Below are 17,715 nucleotides of genomic sequence, written 5' to 3' on the forward strand. Positions count from 1 at the left end.
AGGACAAAAGCAATCAATTAACAATAAGGAACATCTCAATATATTGAATATAAAATTCTTTCACAATATGAATGAATGGAATGGGTTCACATAAAACATTCTCAATTCAACAACAAAAAAAATCAAATGTAATTCTGCTTCATGAATAATGTTTCTCTGGATAAAATCGGGAGACTAGGACTGCATAAAGTGGAGTCATCATCATCGTCATTGTCCCAGATGCCGTCCTAAAAATGATAATTGTTGTAGAGTTTAATATTTGCCATCGTCATCCTAAAAAACAATGATTATTATAAAGATTTAACTTAGTTACTTGAAAGAAAATTAGTAGGCACTATGAATTTTGTTCTTACATATTAATATCCAGGCAAGTGGTGTGTATTGGGTACGCCATTACTGGAAAGCAGAGTCTGATGGCCATCATCCCTGGCTGATAATGTAACATCATTACAAAACTTTCCATAAAATAATGCATTAAGTGGACCGTTGTTGGGTTGATACTCTGAGTGTGTTGAATCTTCATTAAAAAATCTTGCTTCTGCTGATACATCTGTCGCGCAAGGATCTGAGCAAAAATATTTATCATGTAATATATCCGCATTATGTTTGTTGTCCATGAAAATAGCATCCGAGTCTGCAAAACCAACAAGAAGTTAAGTTTTATCATACACTGGTACATTGAAATAGATTAAACAACCTTTAAAATAAATTAAGTTTTATCTAATACTCCCTCCTTTCCGGTTTATAGGGCTCAATTCAAAAATCTCACCAACTAAGGTAAATGATGAGTGGTGGAATATTTTTTGTAATTTGCAAAAAAAAAACAATTAATGTGCTCGTTTTCCTCACAAAATTGTGTTTCCAATGCATTAATTGTAATGCATGCATGCATAAAGTACATGCATTGGTCAGTTTTGTCTTAATCCTCGCATGCAATGATTTAATGCACTTTGAAATCTTAACATATGATGGGGAACAATCAAATTGAGACTTATAAAATGGGAAACCTAAAATTTTGAGATAAGCCCTATAAACCGGAAAGGAGGGAGTATTGATACATCAAAAAATATTAAGTGAACTTAACAATAGGTTAGGTTGTATCTGATATTGTAAAATTGAAATAAGATTAAGCAAACTTACCAGTAGGTGATTTGTAGGTCGTAAGTTCATTAAAAGAACTGTACTCAAGGGTATTGTCATCAAAGATTGAAGTGGATGGAATAAAATGGTAAGCATATGGAAATGGCAGTTCTGAGTCAAACTCTCCTTCGAACTTGGTAGGGACCCCAAATCCATGTACCTGAACAAAAGCGGACCAGAGTTTTGAGAAGTGAAAAAAATATTTTTATCACAACAATTACTGAAAAATAAAATACTATTGTCAACCTGTTCAGGAAGAGTTGATGCGGGACACAACAAGTTGTTGCTTGTATCATAAGCGGCATATTGGAATGAAGGGAGCTCCATTTTAATGGGCAATATCTTCCCAGAAATAGGGAAATTGTCATCTAATAATGGCATGCTATTGGAAATGACATTATTAAAAGAAACAACTGACATCTCAGAGTTGAGATCATTGTAAGAAGCCTCCTCAATCTCATTAGAAAATTGTTCACACTTAGGACTGCCACCGTAGTCTGATACTATGCCAGAAGATGCATGCCGCTTCAAAGGGTAGTTAATGTCATTCATTGGAAGGGAATCTTGAATTGTAAAATTTGGAGTAAGGAAATTGTCTGACTGCTTTTTATAGTCTAATTTCTCAAATATAATATCATCAAATTCAAGACCATTTCCCTGTGAGAGTTCATTTTGTCGTTTCTTCCCACGTGAATCTTCAGGACTATGAGAACCCATCTCTTGATTTGCCAACCGAGATAATAAGCCATCTGGATAAAGGCCTAGACCAGCTTTCTGGAGCCTCTTCATTCTTGTGTTCCAAAAATTCTTAATTTCATTATCCGTGCGGCCTTCTAACTGAAATAATAATAATGATTAGTATACAATTGTGTATATGAGTTAAGTAGTCCAAAGATAGTACTCAAACAAAAAGTATGTGTCATGACAGGATATTCTGATTTCGGAAATTGGTATAGTAAAAATATTAAAATAACATTAAGGGAAATTAAACAATGCATGTCAATGTACACATACTGAAAAATATAGACAAAACACTAAAGAAACAAATATGGCATCATTGTTGGTGACAAATGACAATGCACATGACGTACCTATAGGCAGGAAACCCACTCGATAAGAGGCAAAACCAAAAGTTAAAAAATTCACATCTTTAAGGAATACCAGCTGATCACCAACTTATATTCTATTATTAACAGTAATATAGAAAATAATAATTTCATACTTGCTAACTGAATGTACAGGTAAAGTAAAACATGACTATATACTAGAGAGTAGAGACAGAAATAACAAATAAGAGAGAATGCTCTTAGAACTATCACCCAAAGAGTCATATATATGTCTCAAACCTAATATTAATTCAGCAAGTGTCGTCGACCCCTTCCATCAATATCCTCACAGTAGGCCATAAATAAAAGTTGCAGACATCTATTTGACATAGGTCAAGGACGAGTTAGCAAACCAGGCTGATTCAACAACGAATCACTACGACTTGGTAACACAATTGCATAGATTAGCAGAGCACATACCAGCACTTCAGTGCAATAACCACTTTCTTACTTACTTCCCGGCAGCCGCAAAATTTCTCTCAAAAATACTACTCTACCAACTTCAAGTCTGTACTAACTTTAATACAAAGTTAGTACAGACTTGAGTCACTTATTTTGGGCCGGGGGACTATACAACTAGGCAAAAAGTTTGACCAAAAGCATTGTTCCCCCAAGCCAATCAACCGAAGCAAATCATTACCAATCTAAACTAACAAGAGAAGAGCAATAGATGAAGTGACTACCCGATCGATCTAGAAGCATGTAAGAGCAGAGCGAGCAAACTTACAACGGACGCCATCTTAGCCCACTTGTTCCCGTGCAGCGCATGAAGCTCGATAATCTTCTGCTCCTCCTCCTTGGAGAAGGGGCCCTTCTTGAGGTTGGGCCTGAGGTGGTTCGCCCAGCGAAGGCGGCAGCTCTTGCCGCACCGGTTCAGCCCGGCGTTCCTCTGGACCTGGTTCCAGTTACCCTCGCCATGCGCCTCCACGTAGGTCCTCAGGCGCTGGTCCTCATCGGACGTCCACGGCCCTTTCTTCATCGGAGGCCCGCTGGCCACGGCGCCGCCAGTGCCAACCGGAGCCCCGCCTTCCTCTTCCTCGCCGTCGCTGTCATCAGCTTCGGTCTCATCGTCGTCGCTGCTGCGCGGAGACAGCGGTGACAGCGGCGGCGACTGCACCTCCTCCTTCAGCAGCTCCGGCAAGACGAGCGTGGCGTCCTTCCCTTCCATCTTTAACGTCGTTCCGGGGCGAGAGGCCGCAGCACAGCCGCGCCAGCGCCCTACCAAATTAAGAACAGAGTCGAGGAAATGCATCAGCGACAGACGCGAAACCAATCCAATCTACAGCTAAATTCACTCCAGCGCAATCCAACCAAAACCAATTCAATTCAATTCGATACGATCGAATCTAATCTAGGGAGAGACAAGAGATTGATCGCGGGTGCGGTGCTCACCGTGGAGAGGAGAAGCTTTGGAGAAACCGATCTACCGCGTGCGGCGGCGGCGCAGAGTGTAGAGGGGAGGGAGGGGCTCGCGATGGCTTTGCAATGCGTATGGTGCAGTACTAGTTAGAGGTACGAAAAGTCCAATTTCGAATGGAGCGGGTTTACGGGCCCGCGAATTCGGCCCGAGCCGGAACCACCCCGAGAAATGTAGCTCTGGAAGAAAAGGCAGAATGTCTGAAGCGAGCGCCAGATTAGGCCGGCCCAAAAGCGCTCTTTTTTCACTGTTTTCCTTACATTTTTGTTTTTCTTTTGTTTATACTTCCAAATATTTTAAATATATGTATATATATTTAAAAATACTTCATGTAAGTTTTTTAAAATGTTAAATAGGCATAGAAAAAATGTTTCCAATGTATAGAAAAATGTACTATGTGTACGGAAAAAAGTAAACATAAAAATATATACTTTTTCAAAAACGTAATTCATTTTAGGGAAAATTTTGAACGTTATATAAGAAATATCTTGGATGTATAGAAAAATTATAAAATGTGTATGAGAAAAATAGATATAGAAAAATATATGTTTAAAAAAATATTAATCATGTATCTGCAAAATGTTAAACATACATATATAAAATGTTAAACATATATTGGACGTATAAAAAATGTATGAAGTGTATGAAAAAATAGACATTAAAAAATATAGCTAAAACATATATATGAAAAATGTTAACATGTACTAAAAATGTTTAAAATGTATAAAAAATATACAATGTGTATGAAAAAATTGACATCAAAACATTTTTAAAATGATAATGATGTCTACGAAAAATGTTTAACATGTATTAAAAAAATGTTTTGACGAAATGCAGAATGAAAATAAAAAATAAACAAGGAAAAACGAAGAAACCGATGAAAATCAAAAAAGAAACAAAGGAAACCAATGGAAAAGATAATTAAAAAGAAAACCGAAGAACCAAGTGCAAAAGAATGGAAAATAGTGAAACCCAAAGAAACCAAAGAAAAAAATGATAAAGAAAAGATAAATCTATATAACCAAGAAAGAAGCTAAAAGAAACCAAACAAAAGCGAAGAAAAATGAAATATAACAAAGAAAAATAAGAAAAAACAAAATATGTCCTCAATCTGGTTTAACACCGAGATTGTGAAGACCAGCTGCCCGCGGGAATCTGCGATGTACTCGATGCTACCGAACCAGCGAATCTAACGACCCGACCAGGAGTGAAAATCTGGACCTAGCCTAGATGGTCGGTTGACTCAGCGAAGAGGGCGATATTGCCGAATACAAAGATTTTTGTGTAGTGTAGGTACCGATATGAGCGATGATCTTGCGCCCCATTGTATCACGGCCATTGCTTAGATGGGACTTGCATGGGCCACCAATGACGAAGCTAAATCCGGAAGATCTCATGTCGGCGGTCTCGAACTAAGCGTCTAGATGCGATGGTAACAAGTACTCGGGATTTTACCCAGGTTCGGGCTCCCCGAAGAGACAATACCCTACGCCTGCTTGTGTGTATTGGTTTGGGTTGGAGGACCGCACATATGATCTACCCTAAGATTGTTATTGTCGTTCTACGAGCCCTACCCCTCGATTTATATAAGTCCCTAGTCGGTTACGTATCAGGAAATAGTGTCTTCGGCGAATCTGGCTTCTTGGAGTACATGGTAAGTCTCCAGGAGCCTTCCATATATACGCCATGGGCCGTCTGGTGTGGCCCACTCTTGAACCACCATGGGGTCCTCGGCCCGGCACACCAGGCCGGAAGGCGACGTGGTGGGAGACCCTCTAGCCAAGACACCGTCACCTGTGTCGCCCAGGAACCAACCTAACCAACACCAGGAATGACCTACGTACCCAGCTACTACAACGCCTCTAACCATACACCGTTTTGATCAGTCAAATGCCTAGCAGCTCAATGACGAAGGCGCCTGCTCCTGCATGTGGATGTGGTAGACCATGGGACGCGACGCAACAGGTCTGCACTGGCACAATCATACTAAGTTTGCCAGGCCCTAACCCAGTTAGGGAAAACAACAACAACGACTTTATTAGCAGTCATGAGCATTTCAGCTTTACGAGCTGGCATGGACCCACTTTGACCATCCCTTTGTCGTCGCCCGTGCCGAATTTAGGACGTGAACGAACAGTAACCACCGTCGAGGGCAAGCTAACACGACTCGACTCTTTTCAACTGACGAGCCACATGAACGTCAATGCCCGGCCAATTCAATTCGCCATGAGCAGCCATCATGACAGGGTGAACCAACAAACTGACACCCAACGCATCAGAGCAAATACAATCCCGAGGCCAAAAACCGCCACCATTCCGGTTCATACCATTAGAGTCAACACAACCCTAGAGCCTAAACCCATCACCTTTATGTTTCGCACATATATATAAACCCCATCAGACTCCAACGTCGGCAGCAAATGTGGCACGGCCTAAAACATCGTTGCCGTCAAAAACTCGCTGTCATAATCACCCCCAGAGACCATGTGACGACCCTTTCTCCGGCGAAACCAAAGAGGACCGCGACGAGAGAGAGTTCCAGGAGATAGAGCACGAGTATTTATACTGGGTCGAGCAGGATGAGCGCCATAAGGCCGGGTGGATATATTTATTGGCAATAAAAAACAAACGAGGAAAACAACACCAACACCTTTCATCGCTTGGTACCCATCACAAAGTCTTGTGTCTTGCAATGCCACAATAACAGGAAAACCGACACCAAACGGAAGAGAACACGGGCACGAACAATGGAGTAAAGGGGCTACCCACCCAAAACAGAAATGGTACACCGACCGACGGCGAACACCATGCTTCTTGAGGCCGGAGAATAGGGTAGGTTGTACACCCGTGCGAGAAGGGAGAGGACGGAGACGTGGTCGAGCGTTGCCAGCGGGAATGAGCAAAGGGCCCTCCGAAGCAGGAGCTGCAAAACGATGGGGAGGCTAGTGTGTTCGGCATCCGACGTGCAACATAAAACATCGAACTTATAGGAAAAATACATCCGCTGTTAGAAAAAGACCGAAGCGCCCACGAAGCACCCCTACTCTCACAAGCTGAACACCTTCCCCAAAGATCCGATCAAGAAAACCCCCGGCGCACCGGGTCTAGCAAACATCGAGAAATGGCCGAGCCAAGGACCCCGACTAGCACAAACCAAACACCCTTCCCGGCCAGAGGAAGCCTCAGCGGCCCGGGTCCGTGAAATGTCGAGGCACCACAGATCGAGCCAATGTTGGGTCGAACTTGTCGGGTATCTCTCACTGACCGGATACCCGATACCACAACAACGTCTCTCACAAGCCGTATTCTAATGTAGTGGGGTGCCGACCACCTGGCTTCTTTCTGTTGTGACCCATGGCCGAATGACCCTCATGGCCGACTAGCTTGCCATCATGACCCCTGGCCAGATGGCCCTCATGGCTACCTGTCCTCTTTCCGTCGCAACCTCTAGCCGGATGGCCATCATGGCCGGTTGGCTTGCCGTCGCGCCCCCTGGCCGGATGGTCAGGAAGCGAATGACGCTGACAGACTGACCCAACCACATCTAGTGCCCCCGCGGACGAGCACGTAAGACGACGCACCTGGGCGGCATGACCCTCGAGAAAAATTGACCAAGTGTAGAGTGCCCGTGCCAGGAACGCGCGAGGGAGGCATCAGCGGAAGGCCCATGAAATAGATGGCGTGAAAGATAATTCCAAGCAAGGAGACATGATAAGTACCTACTTGACGTCAGGTACGAGCACATGGCAGATCAAACGATTTCAATGACAATTTTAGTGACGCACAGATGACAAGTTAGTTGACACACGATAATTTTTTGTTAAAAAATAAACTGAAGCATGAAGTTGTCATGTCTGCGACACTAAACTTATCATTGAAAACGTTAAATTTGCCACGTGCCGTTCGGGGCCAGATTTCTATAATTATTCATGCGTTTGCTGTATAGACTCCGTGCCAACCAACTAAAGTACCTTCATTTCCTGAAAAAAAAAAGTACCTTCATCTGATTGACGTGTCCTAGTTATCTCCCACTTCCCTCTTTTTCCCCTCGAGTTTTTCCTCACTCTTTTCTCTGGTGGCCTCTGGTTTGGGAAGCTCGCTCGCATCAGCAAGGTACGATGAGTCCAATAGCCTAGCTAGCAGCTTGATCACTCAAAGGCTCAGATATTTGAGCTATTATGATCCGTTTTGAAGTTCCTAATCTTGTCCAGAGAAGTAGTAGTAGTATTCGGTGTGCTGATTAAGGCCCCTAGGTATTCGATTTGGTGACTCCGTTATTACCGGACAAATGGATACGAGAATCCATCCAAACCTACCATCGATTTCTTGTCATGAGATACCAAGTTCTTGCTTTGAGATGCTGTTAATCTTTCAGCAAATAAGCTATATTATTGGATTCGCAGGTGGGGATTATTTTGCCCAGAGAGCTCCGGGGCCATGAGGCCGATGCATCTCTTGGGGGTCACTTGCCTATGGATCCTCTCATGCGCCTTGCTGCTCGGCGGCGCTTGCTCCGATGGGTTGCTGAGGATCAACCTGAGCAAGAAGAGGCTGGACAAGGAAACCCTAGCAGCCGCAAAATCGGCGAGGCAGGAGACCAACCTGCTGAGGCCCGACGATGGATCTCGCCACTCTCTCGGCCTGTCAGACGATGACATAGTTCCTCTGGACAACTACCTAGACACCCAGTACTTCGGAGAGATCGGCGTCGGCACGCCGCCGCAGAACTTCACGGTCATATTTGACACCGGGAGCTCAAACTTGTGGGTTCCGTCGTCGAAATGCTACTTTTCGGTAAGTTCAGTGCCCGACAGACATGTGGTACTTACCATGGTGCATGCTTTGAGTTTCTTGATAATGGGCACTTTAAGCATGTTTTGAGTTAGGAACATAAATTTGATGCGTTGGTGCCCATGTTCCTTCAGATAGCATGCTACTTGCACCACAAATACAAGTCGACCAAATCGACCACTTACAAGAAGAATGGTATGCTGGACACGCATAATATGCTTATCTTCTGTTCAGTTTGGTTCCTTGCTTTTGCAAACCGTAAAGAGTACTCAACCAGAAAATGGTTCTTGACTTCTTGCACACTCATGCATATTCCTGGTTGTTGAAACTGTCCAGGAGAAACTTGCACAATTAGCTATGGCTCTGGGTCAATTGCTGGCTTCTTCAGTGAGGACAGCGTGTTAGTTGGCGAGCTTGTTGTGAAAAATCAGGTGATGTATTGAACTAGTAAGTACTCCCTCTGTAAACTAATATAAGAGTGTTTAGATCACTAAAATAGTAATCTAAACGCTCTTATATTAGTTTACGGAGGGAGTAGCTCAGTATAATATTTGTATGCAGGATTACCAACCAATGCTATACTTTTACTGTCTTTCAGAAATTCATCGAGACAACCCGTGAAGCAAGTCCTACTTTTATCATTGGGAAGTTTGATGGTATACTTGGCCTTGGATTTCCGGAGATTTCCGTGGGAAGTGCCCCTCCAATTTGGTACATATTCAGACCTCTGAACAGATTATCATGATGTCATAATCTCAGCAATGCTGTTGCCTGAATACCCTTTCATGTGTTGCATGAACAAACAGGCAGAGCATGCAAGAGCAGAAGCTGATAGAGAAGGACATCTTCTCCTTCTGGCTTAACCGTGATCCCGATGCATCCGCGGGAGGTGAACTCGTGTTCGGGGGTGTGGACAAAAAGCACTATAAGGGGAAACACACATACGTTCCGGTCACTCGTAAAGGCTACTGGCAGTTTGACATGGGTGATCTTCTCATTGGTGGCGAGTCAACTGGCTTCTGTGCTGGTGGTTGCGCTGCAATTGTCGACTCAGGGACCTCACTGCTCGCTGGCCCAACGGTATGTTGTTCTTGCTTGGATCATACCATAATTGGTACTTTGGTAGAATGCGCACTTGGACAAACTATGGTATATAACTGAGACATCCTTATACATTTGTATTTTATACTGCTCTCAGACCATAGTGGCTCAAGTCAATCATGCAATTGGGGCTGAGGGGATTATCAGTACAGAATGCAAGGAAGTAGTGAGAGAGTATGGAGAGATGATCCTTGAGTTGCTTGTAGCACAGGTTTGTCACTTGATGCACTTGCCCTCCCCTGTTATCTTGGCAATAGGATTGTTGTTATTACGATCTTTTACATCGATCTTGAATTCTCTAACCAATTACAAGAATACTAATACTAAGTTGTCACTGAGCAGACAAGGCCACAGAAAGTGTGCAGTCAGATTGGTCTCTGTGTATTCGATGGTAGTTACTCTGTCAGGTCAGCTCAACATCCGCATCAAGTCGTATTTCCCATTTTACTTACATGTGTATTTTCATGTTTTCATAACAGACTTTGTTGTCATGAATGACTATGCAGTAACCAAATTGAATCTGTTGTTGATAAGAAAGAGAAGCGAGGCTCTGATCTTCTCTGCACCGCTTGTGAGATGACTGTTGTCTGGATACAGAATCAGCTCCGAAAAAACCAAACGAAAGAGCTCATCTTGGATTATGCGAATCAGGTCAGTACCACGCCCACGCCAGTATTTTCTTATTGTCAAGTGGTGAAGACTGTGATAACAGTCTGATTCCATTGCGGCTTGCAGCTCTGTGAGCGTCTCCCGAGCCCCAACGGAGAATCAACCGTCGACTGCCACCAGATCTCAGAGATGCCTGATCTTGCTTTCACCATAGCAAACAAGACTTTCACCTTGACGCCAGAGCAGGTGATGTGGCCCCCTAAGTTACCGCTTGGGTCATTAAACTCGCACCGATGTTATCATTTTCTTAAGCTTGATAACAAGTCATACCTTCAGTTAAGATAGTCAATGCCCAATCTGAACTGACGTTGGTTTTATTTATACCAACTGCTGCCTACTTGCCTCGGGCACTCTTCACACTCAACTTGCTACATATATGCAGTCTAAATGTTTCTCCTTTGTGCTGCAGTACGTCGTGAAGCTGGAGCAATCAGGCCAGACCATTTGCATCAGTGGGTTCATGGCGTTCGACGTGCCGCCCCCTCGCGGCCCGCTCTGGTATTGCACCCTAACAGTCTTCACCATCCATTTGCTTGTTTTATCCTTGCAATCCGTCTGATCGATGCTTCGTGTCACGGAATCGCAGGATACTTGGAGACGTCTTCATGGGCGCCTATCACACCGTTTTCGACTTCGGTGAGAGCAGGATTGGGTTCGCCAAATCCGCGTGAGGACTTGGTGTATCAAGGTTCAGGGCCGGTATTGTACATACTGCAAGCACGTGCAAGTTGCAAGGTCAACAATAAACTTATACGGAGTATTAGTAGAAAGGAACAAATGAACTTGCCACCAGCATTTGTATAGCTATTTGCTATGTATGGCTTGATATGGACCTGCAGACAGCACACACGATGACACGACACGAGGTTGATGTAATAAGCGCGATGAGAATCATGGTTTTATGGTGTGGTCTCATCGTTTATGCGGCCACTCCCAATGCACATTCTCTTAGCACGGTCTCCTGATATACAGTAGACATTTAGAGACAATTATCCCAATGTATGTTCTTTTGAGTATTGTATCTAAATTAGCCTCCGTTTAGTAGGTTTCGGCATCACATTTACATTTCAACATCGTGGCCTATACTGAGATAAGTGCATATTTCAGCCCTAGTCTAATTTACAACCCCCAACTTCAATACCGTCTACATTACAAACGAAACCCTTAAAACAGGCCAGGATTCAACCGTCCTCTCCCCATTACAATCCGAACCCTTAAAACAGGCTAGGATTCAACCCTCCTCTCCCCATTGAATGGTTTTGACCCGTTGACCATCCAAAAAATAAAAAATCCAGAAAAAGCAGTAAAAAAAATACATAAAATTTAAAAATTGAAAAATAATATTCTGTAAAATAAAAAATGTGTAAAATAAAAAAACTTTCAAAATTCTGGAAAATTGAAAAAAATGATTGGGGTTGTAGCCGGAAAAGTTTGGAAAAATTGGGAAAAAAATTCTGGTCTTTTTCCTGATCATTTTGGATAAAAGTTCAATTTTCTGAAAAATCTGTAAAATAAAAATAAATTCAAAAACTTTTCCAGATGCGTAGTATTGTTCCTTGACTTTATAGATTATTTTTTTCAAAAAATTCTGAAAATCTATTATTTTGAAAAAATGGGGCATGAAATTCTTATATTTTTGTTTTGTTTTTTGGAACCTTTTTTTATTGATTTTACGTTTTAAGTATTTTTATTATACATACTGTTTTTTACTTTTCCTGGATTTTCCCTGATTTTATTTTTTGCTGACATGGCTTGCTGACTGGATGGTCAACGGGTCAAACCGGTCAATGGGGAGGGAAGGGTTGAATCCTGGCCGGTGCCATGGCAAAACCCAGAAGTAAAGATTCTTGGCCAGATGAAAGGATTGATGTGTACTTCAGTTATGTTGAAAATGCGGAATCATACATCTTCAGGCCAATCAAGGTCGATGGGTTCAGCTACAAAAAGGTAGCGATTTCATTGATTCAAAAAAAGTACTCCTGCTAGCATGAGTCTGGACCGATGGAGTACTACTGTATACGGGCAAGCTCTGAATTTACACTGCACCCCATCCCTATTCGGCTAGGCACACAACAGCTACAGGACGAGACAGACAGCAGCAACACTCGGCGAAGGAAAAGCATTCACTCCTCCAAGCCAAGGCTGGAATTCTGCAGCTTCTAGTTCCGGGACCTCCACTGCTCAACCCCTCCCTCCAAGCCCATGGCAAGGCCCGACGCACATGCACGGCACAGCGCAGTCCCCTCTGCAGCCTCTCCCGCCGGCCGCCGCAGCGAGAAGAGTAAATGGCGCCGCTGCGACACGCGCAGAGCGGCAGTCTTGCAGGCCATAAATTCGCATCGATCGTGGTACACACTACACCACCCATAGGACGGCACGCGCACGGCCTCTGGTCGTCCGTGACCGGCCGGAGACGCCTGCCGCGGCCCGCAAGTACGCGCGCATGCACTGTGTCGCGGCATGGCATGGCTGGCCGTCCCCGAAACCTGCCTGCCCTTGCGCACGCCGCGGATGCCGGCCGCCGGGCCACTGGCTAGTTTGGGCTAGCCCGGGACTGCGCGCCATAAATGAACGCGTACGAGAGGTGGGGTGAGGGCATTCAACCGTCGCGCTGATTTCGCCTGCGCCGACCAACCAAGGGGGAGGGAGATTCATTTCTTTCTTCTCCCCGTCCGAGAAGGAAGCAGAAAAACAGAGCTTTCTTTTTTGAACTTCTGGTGGGAGGAGCGTGTGTGTTTCGCCGTACTACATCTCAGAGATTCTTCAAACAAGAATCAGCTAGCCCTTGCAACGATTTAAACGAGACTGCTTTTGGTGGTCATTTGATAGTCAAAATTTCGAAAGCGCCAACAGTATACAGATACCAACAGTCACTTTTCAGTTAAGAAACGTAATTCTGAACCATAGTTTTCAGTTAAGAAACGTAACTTCTTGCTAGTACTATTTGGCAACACCCACTTTTCGCACCACCGTCATATAGTTGTCTTCCCGATGCGCTACTACGACTTTTAGGTAGTAGTCTCCAAGTCAACAACACACCATTCTGCACATTGTGCAAACTTCAGGAGGTGCTTCCTAATTCCTAGGCAAGACATCAGGAGGAATACTAAAATGGCGAGCGAACGAAACGACAAACTCTACTATGCCCATCTTTGTCGAAATTATTGGATCTGCGTCGAATGTTATGCACAAGTAAGGTTATGTTTGTACTACTTGGAACTAAAACTAATGTGAATAGGACTACAATTTGTGTTACTACCTCAGTTTACAGGGCGTGCGCGTATTCCTAAGTCGTCAATTTGACTAACCTAATACAAGTCATATATTATAAAAAATATACCAATATAAACTTCAGATGTTCTAGTTTCGAACGATATAATATTTATATTATATAGTTTATATTAGGGTGATAAAATTGGCAACCTAAGTATATGCGTAGGACTTGTAAACTGAAATGGAGGTAGTAGTAGAACCCTGTCGACATACTTTATGGAGCTGAATTTTGAGAAGACCATTAGTTAACCTTTTAAGTTTTTTTTGTAACAAATACACATATACATAGGGATGTAAACCACATGTCTGTAAAGTTTTATTATCAAATACTTCCTCCAACTAGACACATTCGTTTGAGCATCAACTAATTCTGGATGGAGGGAGTATATTTTGATGTGAGGCGCACAAAAAAGATCATGAATTTCTAGCACATATACTATTCACTATGAAAGCCTCTGTTTCGTAGCTCATATCAAAACACATTTGATCACAAAAAGTGATATGGACCGAACCTCGATTGCGAGATCCGGTCTGTTGTTATGGTCCGATCTTTCACGACACTTCACTTTCGGTAGTAGCAACCTCTCGCCCGCGCACGAGATGTACACGAAGTAGAGGATTTGAACCTTACAGCTAAGCACGAGAAAACCAATCTCAATGACGGTACTCACGCACAAAACAATTTCCACAAAGAGAAATCGCAACACATAGGTTTTCTAAAGCTTCCTCCAAAACTTAGGGATTTTTAGACAACTTTCCCCAAAACTCGATGCGGGTACTTACCCTAAAAACACATTGTGTCTATCATAAAAATATAACATGCTTTCACAATAACCGCACTATGGATATTTATACTAGTACAACTAGCCGACTCAAACTTTGTTTGACCAACACACTGGCCGCACAACAAATTGGAAATAAAGATTACCTGCCTAAAAATAACAACCGACTTAAACAAACTACTAGCTGACATAAATATGGACTCAATCCGAACGCCATCTTGAAGTGCCTCCCGTATTGCAGGTGGACCCCATCCAACTTCTTTCAAGGAGAGTTGGGCACGTACACAACTTCTTTGGCAAGGAGCCTGGTCCTTGCGTGGCTGGAAGAGAAATAAATATCTGCCGGTTATCTTCTTAACAGATCCCAACGAGTCAACAAATATACTCTCTCTTTTATTATATCGTAACACCTTGCATGCATACGTTACTCTATAAAATTTAGAGTCCCAGGTTGCATGTCCATCGAGATTATCAAAACAATCACATGCACGTGCTGGTTCTGAATGCACTTGTTTTCCTTTTACCAGACTGGATTTGTATTTCTTTCCACAGTATTCTTTAGGCCAAATAATACCCATCTTCATTAGTATATCTCCATCTTGGAAAACGTCTGTAGTATATTCAATACTAGGTGTAGACGTTACTGTATCATCAGCGATCATCTTAGTTAAAATACATGCGGTCATATCGTCCTCTCCTCCTTGAAACGAAACGATTCGAGTCGATCTCTTCAATAATATTTTTAGTTGCAGATTGAACAACGACCGTAAAAATTTCAGTAGCTTCGACCTCCCTTTTCTTTGCTTCTTTCCACTCTTTTATCTTCTCCATGTATTCTTTCCTCCGAACAATGAAAAGATCCTCACCCATGGGCAGGAGGTCACACTTCTTACCCTTCTTGACAATATATTTGTGTGTTTGGCAATCATATCCGACATCATTCTTTTTGTACCATGGCTCGCTCAACAACAAGTGACATGAAATCATCGATAGCGGAATCACGTCGCACAAAACCTCACAAAAATATTTTCCCAACATAAATTGTACCTTGGTCTGGTGCGTGACAGTGAGCTCTTCATGACCCAAATGGAACGAGTATGGTTGTGGACGAAGTGTCATTGGTAGTTCCAACTTCTCCACCATCTCGATGCTTGCGACATTAATCAAAGTCATGTGGTCGATTGTCATAGCACATGATCTCTCTTGTACCACAACACGAGTATGAAAAAGTCCATCCTATCGGCCTTCCTCCTCCAACTGAAATCCATAGCTTAGCTTCCATGATAATCCAGTCATCTTCTGCACAGTGTCGTGAACAACCTTGCTCTGAATACCACCTGATGTAACCGAACCTCGATTGCGAGATCCGATCTGTTGTTATGGTCCGATCTTTCACGACACTCCTGAAGGAAATATGCCCTAGAGGCAATAATAAAGTTGTTATTTTATATTTCCTTATTCATGATAAATGTTTATTATTCATGCTAGAATTGTATTGACCGGAAACCCAAATACATGGGTGAATACATAGACAAACACTGTGTCCCTAGTGAGCCTCTACTTGACTAGTACTACTGCAGGATTGTCCAAACGCGACACTACGATCAGAGACCCTTCGACAAAACTGTGTGCGATGCCATAATCGCAAATGGTGGTGTAAAAAACCGTCAAAAAAGGTGCAAAACGTTTGCGATGACAGATGCATCAAACACGGTTCAGAATTTAGTTGCGTGTGCGATGCAGGGCATACAGTTCAGCTCAATTAACTGTTTGGGATGAGGAGGCACAAAAGAAACGGGCAGCCAGAAGGCGTGTGCGATATACATCATACGGTTCACTGGGATGAACTATGTGTGATTAGGCAACACAATGAAAACGGTTCAACTGAACAAGATGTGTGTGATACGCGGCAAACGGGCCCGTAATCTGAAATGTGTGCGAAGACCAATAATAACACAGACGATTGCTGCTAATAAGCCGTGTGAATTGCTTTGTCTACAGTAAAATAACATGTGTATATATATAACTGAAATAAACATCCAATTACATAAGTGAATATACAGATCATTCGCACACACCTCAATAAACAATTGCATGCATTCTAAAGTAGGAGAAACGATCGTTTAGTCATCTACTTCTTGTGACGCTCCCGCCACTGCTATGTGGCTCGATCCCTCGTCTTTGTCAGGAAGAAGACAGTTCCTCATGTCAACGATCCGCCTGTACATCTCGTAGCTTGTGTACGCGTCCATGGTCGCGTACTTGACATGTTGTTCATCCAGTCTCTTATGCCACACACTGTGCCAGGCGTTCTTGTCCTTATTGCTCTCTTCCTTCATCTTCGCGTAGTAGGGGTCGATGATGGCCGAGGCGAGGTCAACCAGGGAGTTCAGTTTGTTTTTGTCGCTGCCCCAGACCTTGTAGTGGTGCTGGATGTTGACAAGATTCGGGCATTTCAAGTCCGAAACCTTGAGCACTTTTAGATCGTTGGTGGTGTCCACCGTAGCGAAACTGTAGTCGGAGCTGTTGATAAACATGGAGAAATGCTCGCAAGGCCTTGTGGCAAGGTGGAAGTGGTAGACGAGGACGTCATGTCGCACGCACAACTGGGCGACGACAACCTTCTGATCGTGCCCGGCACGACTGATGGTGTACTCGAGGTCGAAGCCGACCACTGGGTACTTGTCCTCGGCAAGGAACTGCTCCATAGTTTGGATGGAGTTCTCCACCGAGACCGGATCGTTCGTGTACACCACCGAGAGGGCCTTCCCCCTCACGTGGGTGTCCACTATGTGATGTGTGGTGAACTGCCCGCCGTTGTCGTCGTCGGCCGCTGGGAGCGCCATTGGAGCCACGGGGAGCGCCATTGGAACCGTTGGATGTCCTCTCTGTATGTGTCCTCGTGGGTGTGCTTATTGTGTCATGTGAGACGAGAGATGAAGGTAAATGGCCGCAGGAATAAAAGGGGGCCGGGCGGCGTGGATTCTCGGCGCGTCCGCATGACAGTTTTTGCAGCGGGTAACTGCATCGTCGCGCCGCGCCCGGTGCAACCGCTTGCACACAAACGTGCGTGATCGTGCGCCGGCCCCAAACACTGGCAGCGCGCGTGGAGGGACGAGGGCAGAGCACCCGGAGGGACGTGAGAGCAGAGCGCACACGGCGGGACACGAGCAGAGCGCGCCGCGGCCTCCTGAACCGCAAGCAACCACACACATAGAGCAGTTGAACACGCAGGAAATGGCCGCCTACAAGCCGGCCGACAGTTGCGTCGCTGCATAGAGAGCGGCCGTGTGGTACCACCTCCGTCTAGTCTATAGTCTCCTTTATATTTTGTGCCATACTTTGCCCTCAAATTTAACCAACAAAATGTTAATGCATGTTTAAAAAATTATATAATTGGAAACTATGTTCAAATACAAATCCAACTATATAATCT

General features: G+C 43.8%; 2 protein-coding genes across 3 annotated transcripts; one reads left to right on the forward strand and one right to left on the reverse strand.

Annotated features, from left to right (window-relative positions):
• Positions 1 to 41: 41 nt before the first annotated feature.
• Positions 42 to 3,738, reverse strand: LOC109771030 (transcription factor GAMYB). 2 transcript variants are annotated; one of them, XM_040394283.3, is made up of 6 exons: positions 3,639 to 3,738; positions 2,974 to 3,464; positions 1,387 to 1,977; positions 1,141 to 1,300; positions 354 to 634; positions 42 to 227 (listed from the first exon to the last, which is right to left on the reverse strand). In XM_040394283.3, exons 2-5 carry the CDS (start codon positions 3,412 to 3,414, stop codon positions 357 to 359), a joined length of 1,470 nt encoding a protein of 489 aa, XP_040250217.1. In that variant the 5' UTR covers positions 3,415 to 3,464; positions 3,639 to 3,738; the 3' UTR covers positions 42 to 227; positions 354 to 356. The 2 variants fall into 2 exon arrangements, with proteins under 2 accessions (XP_040250217.1, XP_020185337.1); XM_020329748.4 differs by having other exon boundaries at positions 42 to 273.
• A 3,862-nt stretch (positions 3,739 to 7,600) lies between these two features.
• LOC109771027 (aspartic proteinase) lies at positions 7,601 to 11,268 on the forward strand. The gene is made up of 12 exons (XM_020329745.3): positions 7,601 to 7,776; positions 8,067 to 8,457; positions 8,589 to 8,649; positions 8,791 to 8,885; positions 9,053 to 9,165; positions 9,261 to 9,534; positions 9,653 to 9,766; positions 9,898 to 9,962; positions 10,062 to 10,206; positions 10,291 to 10,410; positions 10,634 to 10,722; positions 10,811 to 11,268. The coding sequence occupies exons 2-12, from the start codon at positions 8,101 to 8,103 to the stop codon at positions 10,893 to 10,895; spliced, it is 1,518 nt and encodes a 505-aa protein (XP_020185334.1). The 5' UTR covers positions 7,601 to 7,776; positions 8,067 to 8,100; the 3' UTR covers positions 10,896 to 11,268.
• Positions 11,269 to 17,715: the final 6,447 nt, after the last annotated feature.

Source organism: Aegilops tauschii, chromosome 7 (assembly GCF_002575655.3).
Source record: "Aegilops tauschii subsp. strangulata cultivar AL8/78 chromosome 7, Aet v6.0, whole genome shotgun sequence".
NCBI lineage: Eukaryota > Viridiplantae > Streptophyta > Magnoliopsida > Poales > Poaceae > Aegilops > Aegilops tauschii.

Coding starts and splice junctions, on each gene's coding strand:
- LOC109771030 (XM_040394283.3), bottom strand. CDS start 3,414: ATGGAAGGGAAGGACGCCACGCTCGTCTTGCCGGAGCTGCTGAAGGAG. Junction 1,978..2,973: donor GGGCTAAGATGGCGTCCGTT/GTAAGTTTGCTC, acceptor TTATTATTTCAG/TTAGAAGGCCGCACGGATAA. Junction 635..1,140: donor GACCTACAAATCACCTACTG/GTAAGTTTGCTT, acceptor TTGGTTTTGCAG/ACTCGGATGCTATTTTCATG.
- LOC109771027 (XM_020329745.3), top strand. CDS start 8,101: ATGAGGCCGATGCATCTCTTGGGGGTCACTTGCCTATGGATCCTCTCA. Junction 8,458..8,588: donor CGTCGAAATGCTACTTTTCG/GTAAGTTCAGTG, acceptor ATGTTCCTTCAG/ATAGCATGCTACTTGCACCA. Junction 9,166..9,260: donor GGAAGTGCCCCTCCAATTTG/GTACATATTCAG, acceptor ATGAACAAACAG/GCAGAGCATGCAAGAGCAGA.